A 13,339-nucleotide genomic window follows, 5' to 3' on the forward strand; every position below is an offset into this window, starting at 1 on the left:
GCAACCTTGGAGCATTGAGTCATCCCTTTCATTTGGGAGGCGAGGGAGAGGAGGGCAGGTCTCTTCTCCAAAACCGGTAAATGATGGGCAGTCTTGTGTGAGCCTGACGAGATTCTGCAAAGGCATTTCACAACGGCAAAATCTAGATGTATTCCAACAACATAACAACCCCAATGTTTTAGTCCCTTTTCCATGTAAAAGTTTTGCTCACGAAACTTTATTAGTAAATCTGATTTTTTTTAAAGGGCAGGGGACAGCACATGGTATGGTTATGGGCCACGCTGGGCGCAGTGGCTGGAGACTGGAGAAGAGACCAACCTCGCCAAGGTGGCCGGATAGGTCCCGGGCGCGAGCCGAAGAAGGCACAAAGAGCCTGAGCTCTCGGCTCAGAGGGATGCAGTTCTGCCGCGCAGCTCCGGGGTCCGAGCAGAAACTCCTGGCTGGGGTCAAACAGCCCCCCGACCGAGGCCTCGCAGGGGGCGGAGCGCGTTCCCACCGCGAGCCGGTGGCGAGGCCGCCCAACGCGCCCCCAGAGTTCCTCCATCTCCTGCAAACCGTGCTCCGCATTCTCGGTGGGGCGCAGCTACCAGGCTTGTCTATTTGTTTGTTGTTTAAAGCAGCCCCAGAGCACGGAATCAGCAGTATCTGAAGTGGGCGGGGAGCCTGGGGGAGGGGGCCAGAATTTCCTCCCCGGGAGCGCGTGAGGGGGCATTCTCAACCGAAAACCAGACCTAGAGAGTAGTGACCAACCCTCCTCGGATTACTCTGCACTGGCTCCTCCCTTTCTTCCCCCACCTCCAGATTTGCATAAAAAAGGCCAAGAAAACTCTGGCTAGGCCCCTGCAGCGGCTCACTCTGCTCCCCCGGGTCGGAGCCCCCCGGAGCAGAGCTCGGGCCTGCAGCGCGAAGCCGAGTGGAGAGCTTCTCGCCGGCGCAGCCCTCCCCGTGCTCGGCCGCCCACTTTCCAGGTCCCCCGAACCTGCCCGAGCAGAGCGAGCGAGCCGGGACCAACTCCGCCCCGGCTGCCTCCCGCTTCCCCGGCTCCGCTCTCCGCCCCCCGGGGGTCGCGCGCCCACGATGCCGCAGGGCCCCGGCTCGCTGCTGCTGCTCGTGCTCGCCTCGCACTGCTGCCTGGGCTCCGCGCGCGGGCTCTTCTTCGGCCAGCCCGACTTCTCCTACAAGCGCAGCAACTGCAAGCCCATCCCCGCCAACCTGCAGCTGTGCCACGGCATAGAGTACCAGAACATGCGGCTGCCCAACCTCCTGGGCCACGAGACCATGAAGGAGGTGCTGGAGCAGGCGGGCGCCTGGATCCCGCTGGTCATGAAGCAGTGCCACCCAGACACCAAAAAGTTCCTGTGCTCGCTCTTCGCCCCGGTCTGCCTCGACGACCTGGACGAAACCATCCAACCGTGCCACTCCCTCTGCGTGCAGGTGAAGGACCGCTGCGCTCCAGTCATGTCCGCCTTCGGCTTCCCCTGGCCAGACATGCTGGAGTGCGACCGTTTCCCCCAGGACAACGACCTCTGCATCCCCCTCGCCAGCAGCGACCACCTCCTGCCGGCCACCGAGGAAGGTAAGCCTTCCCCCCCGTTACCCGCCTTCCTGCCTCCACCCAGCTCCACTAAGGTTTTCGTGGGGATCTCGAGGCCCACGACCCACATCCCGATGTGTCCCCGCGGGCGGTACCAGTCTCAGATGGGGCAAACGTTCGTCTTGCTCTCATTTGTCCTCGTGACAAATTTGAGACACCACACACACACACCCAAGTCTCTCATTCCTTTCTGTTAAACCAGTTGCTCTTTCTCAGAGACAGTTTTTAAAAAAAGAAAAAAAAGAAAGAGAAGAACTGAAAGGCATTTTCCCCCCTTAGAGATTCACAGTTACTTTCAAAGAAGGTAGCACTTCTGAGAGCATTGGTTATGGGTCCTGTGCTGAGGAGTTGGTAGTGAGCACCCTGGCCAGAGGCTCCTTGCTCAACCTCCTGTAGCACGTTCTCACCACCGGGCAGGACTTTCCCGTACAGGGAGCATAGCCAAAACGCGTAGTCTTTTAAGGTGCTTTTTGTTCTTTGTCGACTTAGGTTTTGGAAATACAAGCTGGACTGGCTAGCGGAGCATGCTGAAAATTGAGCACTGGTTGTACTACTCAGTTATCTAAGGAAGAGAGCATAAAGGGCATCTCCAGACATCATTTCTGGAGCTCATATTTTAGGAGTGGTTGTAATTAACAGGGAAATCATGCAAAAGAGAGTTTCCCAGGTTTTTCGAAAACAGAGGGGGAAGTTCCCACGCAAAAACCATCAAAGCAATGAAAACCTCATGGGTTCCTGATGCTCTTCCTGAAGGAAAAACATACACAATGTGTCTGAGCTGATTCAGGTCCCCCTGAGATGGAAAGGGGCTCCTTCATCCCTTTAGGGGCTCCAGCAGTCTCTCCCTTTCCATCTCTAATTGTTTTCCTATAGCCGTCACTGGTTAGAGAAAATGCACAGTTGTTTAGCAATCTTTCCTGGCAGGCACCTCGAGTTTGCAATCATCTTATTGGTTAGATTTCTAATTTATTGCAAATGTTTGGCATATTTCAAACATTTGTCCAACATATACCACAGACCAACCAATACAGGTTAGTAACATTTTATATACATTCCTAGAGCTCCTAATTGGAAATGTTTCATTTTGTTTGAGTGAGGGGAATTAAGGACAGTTTTATGCGTGTTAACTTTTGTTTTTATTTCTTTCCACCACCAGCACCAACATTATAAAGTACATTTCTCCAAATTGCCTTTTTCCCCTTCAAAATAAAAGTTTATGATCTTTGAATTATGCTCTGCAATGTTTCTAATTTGATACGTATCCCTGATATCTTGAGTCACATAAAGTTTTTTTATGTGAAAATCCAATTTCATATGAATGAAAATCAAATTCCTCCTAAATTTTAGACACCGCACTAGCACAATTATAAATACAAGAAAGGGAACAGTATGTTTTCTCCCCCCCACCCCCAAATCAGACTCTTGTAGAAGAGCCTTTAGCATGCTCTCTGATCGCTGTGCTAGTGTGTATTCCTACGTTTGGTCAGACCCCCAGAGACAGTTTGCTTCCATTATGATTCACTTCAGAAAAAGCTTTAGGTTTTTTGCCTGGTTGGTTGTGTTTGGGTTTGGGGTTTTTAAGGCGGTGGGAGATTGTTCCTGACAGTCTGAAATGAGAAAGAGGGGCAAGAACCTGCACCAGGAAGGAAGCTAACAATGGAATAAAAGCAGCTTAATTCAACCACAGACTTGACAGAAAGCACAGGGTGATACAGAAGCAGAACCGGCTACTATAGTTACCGAGGGGTGGTTCAAAGGTGGGAAGAACCCGTATGTAACCCCTACAATACTAGCCGCCTCTCCCTGTGCAGACTTGAAAGTATCTTGAAGTGACCTTCCTCAGACACAACTCTGCTGTATAAATCCCAGCAGAGGCTGAGCCGTACTGGTGTCCTGCAGCCGAAAATGACCATCTTTGGACCACATTTTGTGGTAATCAATTTTCCAAAACACCTGGAGGTTTCTTCTGCTGCTTTCTCCTCGGAGAGCCTTTGGGAACAACTTTAAATTTGAGAGACAGAATTTGTCTCAGTAGTGAGAAGTAAGAACTAAAAAGCCAAAAGCCATCCCAGTTAACTGTGCGCTGCACCCACAACACCCTTTTTGGGGGGCGGGGGTTGACCCATCATTTATCAAACACAACTACAGGCATTCTTGTCTTGCCCATGAGAAAGCAGGAGTCCTGGAAGACTTCCTTGGGGATAAGCGGTCCTTTTTCAAAGAGGCAGAAGCTGGGGTCTTACAGAACGATTGCGGCTCTGGCCTGCGTAAGCCCCTTTGAGTTGTTTACAAACGCCACCTGCTGTTCCCTTTTAAGCAAACTTACTAATTTTTCACATTTCTAGCTCCAAAGGTATGTGACGCCTGCAAAAATAAAAATGAAGATGACAACGACATAATGGAAACTCTTTGTAAAAATGATTTTGGTAAGTAATATACCAACAACAACAAAAGATTTCCCATTCAAGAGCTTTATTTACCAGTACAACTTAAAGGTACAAACCATTAGATGTTACTGGAGAAGACTTGGGTAAAATACTGTCAGAGCGGATCTCTCCCAAAGGCATCTAACTGGTCTGTCCTAGTTGCCTATGTAAACTATCTTGCCTGAGTTGTATCTTTTTAGGTAAGACTCATTGTTCTGGTAAGCAGTAATCAAATAATGAGAATTAATCAAATTAGGACTTTTGAATGACACACTTTTCATTTCACGTTGGCTTTTTCTTGCCAATAAGCATAATCTTGGACCATGGTTTTTCAGTCACTCGATACATGTGCCAGGAATTGAAACATGTAAATATTAGCCCCAGCAAAAACACACTGAAGGCATTAAATTAGCCAAAAATAAAAATTTGCCCCAGCATCAAACAGAAATATTTTGACCCTGTTCATAGCCCATAATGCTTTGCTCCTCTGCATTCCATCACTAGCAACTATATCCGAGGAATGGGATAATAATTTGGGGGGAAGAGTTCCTTAAATTTAAAATGAAGAAAATATAAAGATTAGGAATTTACTTTGGCAAAATACATGAAAAGGTGCTATGATGATGTAGTGCTTGGAGACAATAATGTGTGTGATAGGTTACTCCGATTCAGAGTGTAGGTCACTACCCTTAGGAGATATTATTAGACAAAAGAGGGATGGACACTGTCCACGAAGAGCTTCATCACCACCCATCTGCTGTCCTCAGGGCTCTGAGGTGAGGGCCAAGCCCAGCTAGACACAGAACCAGTGCTAACTTTGGAGTCAGGAGTGGCCATGAACTTCACTGGGCCATTTGTGTTTTCATCCCATTCCAAGAGTAGGCACCTTTTGATGCGTTTGAGAGGCTGGTATCATGAAAAGAATTTATTCAGGCAGAAGGCCGAATTTACTGGTGGGCAGATATGACCCCTGCTCTATCAAACAATAATGGATTCTAACCGATCTGTATTAACATCTCCATATACTCAACAAAGTCCCTCAAGCTGAGAGAAATGACTTCAGCACCCACTGTTGGGAGTTACCTTCCCACTCTCTCCTTACAACTTACCATCCCAGCAATCTCAGACCTGACCAGGTCCCCGAAACTCTGGAAACAGTCCAGTCCCCCTTTCTTACAACCCCGGGTCTCTTCCAGAACATTTAACCTTAGCTGATCATAGATCAGCTGCAGCTTTAGGAAAAACTTCACACTGCCAAGGAAGAGAAAAGGAAAGGAGGCCACTCTGAGTCCTAACCAATCTGTCCCCTCAGCAAGAACCACAAAAGGGTTAAGAGGGTTTCGTATGTCTACATTTAAATATATACAACTCTAAGTAGTAGAAGGCCAGGCAGGCATATGGGTAGCAACAGTCTCAGATCTCCAGAGCCTTACCAGACACACTTCTGAGCTTCCATGCTAAAAGATTTAATTAAAGGCAAAAAAGAAAAATACAATTTTAATAAAATTTACATTAAAATGTTTCTAAAATGTCACTTTCTTCTGGCAGCGTATGTCCTTTGCACTAGATATGATACAGAAGTCTCTCCTGACATTCCATGAAAAAGTTAGTTGTGTCACGGGGCTCTAAAATGATTGAAATATAGGCATGTGCACAGGTACACACACATTAATACTTGCTTTATGGCTTCCCTTCCCTCACAGAAGACCCCCTTCCTAAGGATGCTCCAAGGAAAGTGTGTGGGAGAGTGTGTGTAAGGGTGTGTCCTAGTGTTCTCCCTCCTTAGAGGAGAAAGCCTTTCGAAACAACATGCATATCACTGCATATAAGGTATCCCACACCATTACTTCACAGCTTCGTTTTCTATTTTCCACATTAATTTTGTCCTGAAAAGCATAATGAACCTTGAATTACAGGAAGTGTGTCAATATACTCCTGGTTTATAAGCAATATTCTATATTCCCTCTGTCCTTTGGAAAGTGATAAAAGGGTAGAAGGAATAAGGGTAGAAATATGATTTATTTAACTTAAATCATCCATAGAAGCATCATGTTTTTTACCCAGTGCACTCCTGAAGGACAGGGGAAATACAGGATGCCTCCTTATTTCAATGGTAAAAGTACTGATGTAGAAACACTCGCCCAGAGCTGCCTGCCCGTGCATACAACCGACTGCTGGATCAGAGAGCATCATTACCTCTGCCCCTACCACTTCCTGCACCCCCATTCTCACTTTCCAGGGCAGGAAGAGTTATTCCGGGGCTTTGGTTCCAGCTGGAAACCCAGGGAGGTAATGCCTGGTCCCACGGTAAGCTTCTTCAAAGGTTATGCTTTTATAGCTACAAAAAGATGAGTAAAGCTCTTCCTCCTGGCTAAAAGTAATGGTTTTCTGATATTTAGAGATCAGGAATGTTTAACTTGACCAGGGGCTCTGTCACACATGCTCTGTCTGGGCTACAAACCAAGTTCCCAGGTAACATAATCACTTCTCCCACCATGCATCCTTCCCGCCCCCAACCCCCTTATGCAGACACCACAGGAACATGGTATCTTTTCACGTGACTTATTCCATGACTTAAAGTCTTATGAAGCCTGAGAACTCAGTACCAAGGTTCAGATGCACGTCAGACAAAATGATGACCAAATCACAGCATCTTTGATTTATCTGGGTATGCTTCTGTCATTTCCTGGTGGGCTGGAAAAGCCACAGTTAGTCAGATTCCCTTTCTGAAACAGAGAGAGAGAGGGGGAAGGAGAGAGAGATTCCCAACGTAGTTACACACACACATACACACACACACACACACACACACACACAACCTCTTCCTCTATTACTAATAATATATTGAACTCCATCAAAGTCAGGAAGTGTCACTGGCACATCATCTATACAGAACACTTATCAGTGTCGTAAAAAGTCTGAGGACGCATTACAGTTGGGCATGTTAATGCTGTAACTTGGACCAGAAATTTGATGCTGCCTTAAGAAATCACAGTGGTGTTGGGGCGGCTGGGTGGCTCAGTCGGTTAAGCGTCCGGCTTCGGCTCAGATCATGATCTCATGGTTCGTGGGTTCGAGCCCCGTGTCAGGCTCTGTGCTGACAGTTCAGAGCCTGGAGCCTGCTTCAGATTCTGTGTCTCCCTCTCTCTCTGACCCTCCCCTGCTTGCACTGTCTCTCAAAATAATAATAGAGAAAGAACAAAAAAAAAAAAGAAGAAGAAATCACAGTGGTGTTAAAGAAGGGAGTTTAGGGACCAGAGTTCTGAGAACTAGACTCAGCCAGGACACAGCCTAACTGGGTGACTTTGTGTAAGTCATTAACTTCTCTGGATTTCAGATTATTTGTGTATCAAAAAGAGATTTTAACTGGATGATCCTTTCCAACCTTAAAATTCTGCCCTTTCCCTGCCTCCATGGAGTCTTGAAATTCAATTCTAGCATGTATGTTTGTAGGGTTTTCTTTTCTAAACCAGACTGCTCATGACTGTAAAATGTGTCTTTTATAGTAAACCACTTACTTTTAGTCTTAGCATTCCAGTGAGTCTACAGATCCACTTTGGAAACAGTACATATATGATCTCTAACTGCCTTGGCCTTGGACAGGCAGATGATAGCAGATGAGAATGAGATCTTCAGAAAAACACTTTTACAGCTAAACATGTTGTGCTCTTAGAGTCTTGGATATTTTTTCTTAGTTGCTTTACCAAATCAAAAGCAGCTGTAAGATCAATTTTCCTTCCCTGTAATCTGTTCTTTAGAAAACAATGATTGTGTTATATAATTTCCTTACAGGTTTGTCCAAAAACCTCTCCAGCGTAATAAATTGAGTTTAAAGTTTATGGCCACAGAAGGATCACGTTTCACCTAAGAGTCAGGCATTTCTTTTCATGCTGAAGTTTCCAATAAGGGAAGTCATTTGTTGAGGAGAGCACGAACCACATGCAACCTACATACAAACACAAGAACATAGGGTGAGGACGAGAAGTTAATTAATTGAGTCCTGCTAAGAGAATTTTGAAAGGATGGCTGATTTGAAATAGAGTGCCTGGCAAACCCTTTGAGGCTTTAGAAATGAAGCCACCTGCTGCCCCCAGCTCCTAGTCCCCCAGGCCTCCGCCCCTGACAGTCTCATTAGCTGCAGAAAGCCCTTCTTCCCTCCCCCAGGCCAAGTCAACAAACACGCAGTGGAATGGGGTGAGGAAAGCCTCCACTCTATACTGTATGCCCTTACTACAACTCATGTGGTTCTGTCCCCTCTCGTCTTCGTAGCACTGAAAATAAAAGTGAAGGAGATAACCTACATCAACAGAGACACCAAAATCATCCTGGAGACCAAGAGCAAGACCATTTATAAGCTGAATGGCGTGTCTGAAAGGGACCTGAAGAAATCGGTGCTATGGCTCAAGGACAGCTTGCAGTGCACCTGCGAGGAGATGAATGACATAAACGCGCCCTATCTGGTTATGGGACAGAAGCTGGGTGGGGAGCTGGTAATCACCTCGGTGAAGCGGTGGCAGAAGGGGCAGAGAGAGTTCAAGCGCATCTCCCGCAGCATCCGCAAGCTGCAGTGCTAGTCTGCCCCCCACCCCCAGGCCCACTCCGCTCCGGGGGCTGGGCTGACCATTGTGGCTCTGGGTCCTCAGCTCTCATTTCCCAGCACAGGCTCTCGCAGCTCTGGCCCCAGCCTGGAGCAGCTTCCCTTGCCTTTTGCACGTTTGAACCCCCAGTACCTCCTGAATTATAAGGCCCTAGGAGGTGTCCAGAAGGGATAGCTGTTTTCACGTAAAGGAAAAACCCACCCAGATCATGTAGAAATGTTAGAACTAATAAAATCATGAATATTTTTATGAAGTTTTTAAATAGCTCACTTGAGTGTTGACTAGGTACAACTGTGACTTGGGTCTGACTCCTGTTTCTCTGTTTGGTTTGGGTCGGCTGTTTTTCACTTTCTGCTGAGGGTGTCCGAACGTGCAAATAGCTTCATTTTTCAATGTGGCCCAAACTGCTGTGGGTCACAGACCTCGTTGAGATAAAGCTGGCCGTTATCTCAACATCTCTCAGCTCCAGCCTGACACTCAGAGCCTAAGTCTTATTATTCACTTGTCATTTTACATCCTCACTGGGAACTTACAACAACAGTATGCTACTACATTTCCAGGTAGAGTACTTCCATTTATAAAAAAGCACATTAACCATCATAGCGTGAGTTCTTCAAATAATGGGCAAACAGACAGATTTTATAATTGACCTGAATACTTTAAGCTTTGTTTAAAACATTTTTTACTTAATTTTGCAAATTAAGCAATTGTAGCTTACCTGTAATATACGTAGTAGTTGACCTTAAAAAGTTGTAAAAATATTGCTTTAACCAACACTGTAAATATTTCAGATAAACATTATATTCTTGTATATAAACTCTACATCCTGTTTTACCTACTGCTTGTCTTCTGTCTTCTCTTCTTAATGGAAAGAAAGGGTAAGGGTGATGTACAGAGTGGTCACTTCCCCTCTCCTGAGGCACAGCCCTCCCGCAGTTTAAAGTGTCTGTTTCTTAGGAAAGCATCTCCCCTCCACCACCTGGCTGCTGCCTTGTGCCTCCCATCTCAGATTTTACCACTGCGGGCCCTGCGGGGAGGTGGAGATTTGCAGGCTTTGCAGTGGACTCTCCTCCTTTTGTCCCTTCTCAGTGCTTCAGCTGTAGCTATATGGTAATACAACTTTTTTTTAAATAGTTTATTGTCAAATTGGTTTTCATACAACACCCAGTGCTCTTCCCCACAAGCGCCCTCCTCTATCACCACCACCTCTTTTCCCCTTCCCTCTCCCCCTTCAACCCTCGGTTCATTTTCAGTATTCAATAGTTTCTCAGGTTTTGCATCCCTCTCTCTCCCCAACTCTCTCTCTTTCTTCCCCTCCCCATGGTCCTCCATTAGGTTTCTCCTGTTCTCCTGTTACACCTATGAGTGCAAACGTATGGTATCTGTCCTTCTCCGCCTGACTTAGTTCGCTTAGCATGACACCCTCGAGGTCCATCCACTTTCCTACAAATGGCCATATTTCATTCTTTCTCATTGCCATGTAGTACTCCATTGTGTGTATATATATATATATATATATATATATACACACACACACACATACCACATCTTCTTGACCCATTCATCCTAAGGTTCATGAGCTTAGAGTTGTGCTTTCCCTTTCCTGAGATTTTCATAATGAAAATAACCATTGTGGAATGCCAGGGTGGCTCAGTTGGTTGAGCCTCCGACTTCTGCTCAGGTCATGATCTCGCAGTTCACGAGTTCAAGCCCCCCATCGGGCTCTGTGCTGACAGCTCACAGCCAGCAGCCGGCTTCAGATTCTGTGTCTCCCTCTCTGCTCCTCCCCTGCTCATGCTCTCTCTCAAAAAATAAAAACTAAAAAAAAGAACGAAAATAAATATTTCAAAAAATGTTAGCTTCTCCACTTAAACTTTAACAACCTTTAGATAAAGAGCCATGATTTGAAGAATACCCATTGAAAGGCAGGGGGAAGCAGGGGCTGGTGTGAGAAGAGGACAGATAGACATCCATCCATAAAATGTCCATGCAAATGCTCCATTATTTTATTAGACAGCACAGGTCGTAAGAGACACAGCCAGGGCTAAAACTCAGGGCCTTTGGATGAAAACTGTGTCTTCTATCCCAACTAGGACTGCAATATAGAAACATGGTGGCACTCATTCATTTAGTAAATAATTATTGGGAATCTGCCACATGACTTGCCCTATTCTAAGTGCTGGAGTACATACATTAATCCTTGTTCTTATGGAGCTTGTATAAGGTATGGAAACAAAATAAATAACAACAGTCTTACATTTATAACTTACCAGTTACATGAAGTATAATTACAGTTAATATGTGAGAGCAGTAGTGTCCCCATCAAATCTGAATTTTTTACTGGCATTCAAGTGAAGCATTTAAAGTTTCCTGAACACACATCCATGACCTCTCTACAGTACTTAAAGCTCTTCTGGCGCCAAAAGTCATTACAGCTCACAACCTAGGCAACAGGATTCCTACAATCATTTCCATTTTCCTCCAGGTTGCCACTTGACTGCTTCTCATCTGATTCTACAAACTGGAGATATAGGCCCCCTCCTACCAGGCACCTATGGACTAGACCTGAAGGGAGGTGCTCATAGACCAAGACTAACACTCACTTTAAGCATTTAGAACAGAAGTAGGGACTCTCTAAAAAAAAAAGAGAGAGAGAAAGAAAGAAAAGAAAGAGAGAGAGAGAAAGAGAATAGACAAAAGAATGGAAACAGTAAACCAAGGAATTAGAAATTAGAAGGAGGAAATATGTACAGTGCATCAGAAACTAATGGAAAGAAATAATTTGGAAGAAACTGAGCTATCTGAATGTTCCCTCTCCAGTCAACTCCAACGCCCCTTCCTATATAACAGGACGCAAAAGCCTCAGCTTCAAGGAACAAGTGAATGCCAGATGCAGCCCCCTTCAGTCATATTTTGAGGAGTCAGCAGCTCAGGCATCACTCCAGCATCTGTGTTCTGCCACACGTGCCTCTCCATGGACTTGGCAACACCTGTTCTCATCCTCGATGAAGCCATGAGTCAATGAGACATGCTAAGGCAGAGCCCGTAGGTTTTGGTTTGATTTTTCATTTTGTTTTGTATGATAGTTCAACAGTATATGAAATACATATTTCTTCTTCTTCTTGAAATAGTTATGACTATATTCTTAATTTTCCAACTATCAGATTTCTTTTATAGGCCAATGAAAACATGAATGGCCGTCCGTTATTGGAAGAAGAAAACAAGTGATCAAAAGACACTGGATTTCTGTGTTTCCTAAGATGATGCATGATCTGTTAATAAACTGCTAAAATGCCACAAGTAGGCGATCAGCTGACACATAAAAAGTTAAAAAATATGAAAACAATGTATCTGCTATGCATTTAATTCTTCTTCCCTTTCCTAAATAATCTGAGAAATTAGTTGAACAAATCTATAAAAGTTTTTGAGGAGCATTTCCTAAGTGCACAAAGGACAAAGTTTCTATCTAGATGCACAAATCAGTGTACTGAAGTTCATAAGGTTAAAAAGAATCCATGTTATCTTGTAGCACCCTCCATTCCGCATTGTCTATTGTGTCATCAAATGATAATTTGGATTTTTTACTTTTCAACTCTTATTTACCATCAAGTTTTTAATGTTCTTGATGAGGGGAGAAAGTCACCTTGAAATCCAAATCCAGGCATATGAATCCCTTGTGCAGTCACCACATCTGGATTATGATTGTGATTTTTGCCCATGAAACACTACATAACTATAAACTAAGTCCTTAACTCATCAAAGAGTCACTGAGCATGAACTGTCACCATTAATATATTTGTTTAACAATATATTGAATGCTTTCCTGCATCTAGGCACTGTTCCACTGGACACAAGGTGATTGATTCTGCCTTCCTTCAGCTTATATTTTGAATTAGTAATTAGATTAGGCACCAGAGATACAGAGATGTATCCTGCCCAAAGGGAACTAACAATCCAATAAGAGAAAGAAGCATGTAAACAAAGAATTCTAAGACCCTGTGGGGTTTTTTTGTTTTTTGGGTTTTTAAAAAAATTTTTAATGCTTATTTATTATTGAGAGACAGAGTGTGAACAGGGGAGGGGCAGAGAAGGAGACACAGAATCTGAAGCAGGCTCCAGGCTCTCAGCTGTCAGCACAGAGCCCAACGGGGGGCTTGAACCCATGAACCATGAAGTCATGACCTGAGCTGAAGTTGGCTGTTTAACTGGCTGAGCCACCCAGGTGCCCCTCAAAGACCCTGTGTTAAGAGGGAGATTTGTATATGCCCAGAGATGGCACAGAGGACAGAGTGGTCAACTCTGGTTCAAAACAGAATGTTTGGTTCAGGTTGAGCTTAGGATCAAGGTAAAGATGCTTTCAAAGGAAAGAACTTTCAGTGAGTTACACTAGAATATCTTCTATTAGGACAGAGCCTTAGAAATTCAGCATTTACAATCAGTTTTACACACTGGCCAATCAACTACAGTATTGTGCAATCATCATGCTGTAAGTATTATTGTTTTTTTTTTAATTTTTTTAATGTTTTTATTTATTTTTGATACAGAGAGAGACAGAGCATGAGAGGGGGAGGGGCAGAGAGAGAAGGAGACACAGAACCGGAAGCAGGCTCCAGGCTCTGAGCTAGCTGTCAGCACAGAGCCTGACGCGGGGCTCGAACCCACGAATGTGAGATCTGACCTGAGCCGAAGTCGGAGGCTTAGCAGACGAGCCACCCAGGCGC

The 13,339-nt window shown here is 44.9% G+C and overlaps 1 protein-coding gene and 1 long non-coding RNA gene across 2 annotated transcripts in view; one reads left to right on the plus strand and one right to left on the minus strand.

The window, feature by feature from the left end:
* Nucleotides 1–817: 817 nt before the first annotated feature.
* Nucleotides 818–9,457, plus strand: SFRP2 (secreted frizzled related protein 2). The gene is made up of 3 exons (XM_029939834.1): nucleotides 818–1,576; nucleotides 3,940–4,020; nucleotides 8,290–9,457. Exons 1-3 carry the CDS (start codon nucleotides 1,078–1,080, stop codon nucleotides 8,592–8,594), a joined length of 885 nt encoding a protein of 294 aa, XP_029795694.1. The 5' UTR covers nucleotides 818–1,077; the 3' UTR covers nucleotides 8,595–9,457.
* Nucleotides 6,613–13,339, minus strand: part of LOC115291998 — a 21,514-nt gene continuing 14,787 nt past the window's right edge. Inside the window, exons 3-4 of the long non-coding RNA XR_003908748.1 lie at nucleotides 7,539–7,966; nucleotides 6,613–6,746 (exon numbers count right to left, since the gene is read on the minus strand). This is a non-coding gene — a long non-coding RNA (uncharacterized LOC115291998). The remainder of the gene's footprint in view (nucleotides 6,747–7,538; nucleotides 7,967–13,339) is intronic.

Source organism: Suricata suricatta, chromosome 1, assembly GCF_006229205.1.
Source record: "Suricata suricatta isolate VVHF042 chromosome 1, meerkat_22Aug2017_6uvM2_HiC, whole genome shotgun sequence".
NCBI lineage: Eukaryota > Metazoa > Chordata > Mammalia > Carnivora > Herpestidae > Suricata > Suricata suricatta.

What these genes read in the sequence shown, in the direction of transcription:
- SFRP2 (XM_029939834.1), top strand. Translation starts at nt 1,078, where the DNA reads ATGCCGCAGGGCCCCGGCTCGCTGCTGCTGCTCGTGCTCGCCTCGCAC. An exon ending in CCTGCCGGCCACCGAGGAAG is followed by an intron (nt 1,577 to 3,939) that starts GTAAGCCTTCCC and finishes TCACATTTCTAG; the next exon opens with CTCCAAAGGTATGTGACGCC. An exon ending in TCTTTGTAAAAATGATTTTG is followed by an intron (nt 4,021 to 8,289) that starts GTAAGTAATATA and finishes TCGTCTTCGTAG; the next exon opens with CACTGAAAATAAAAGTGAAG.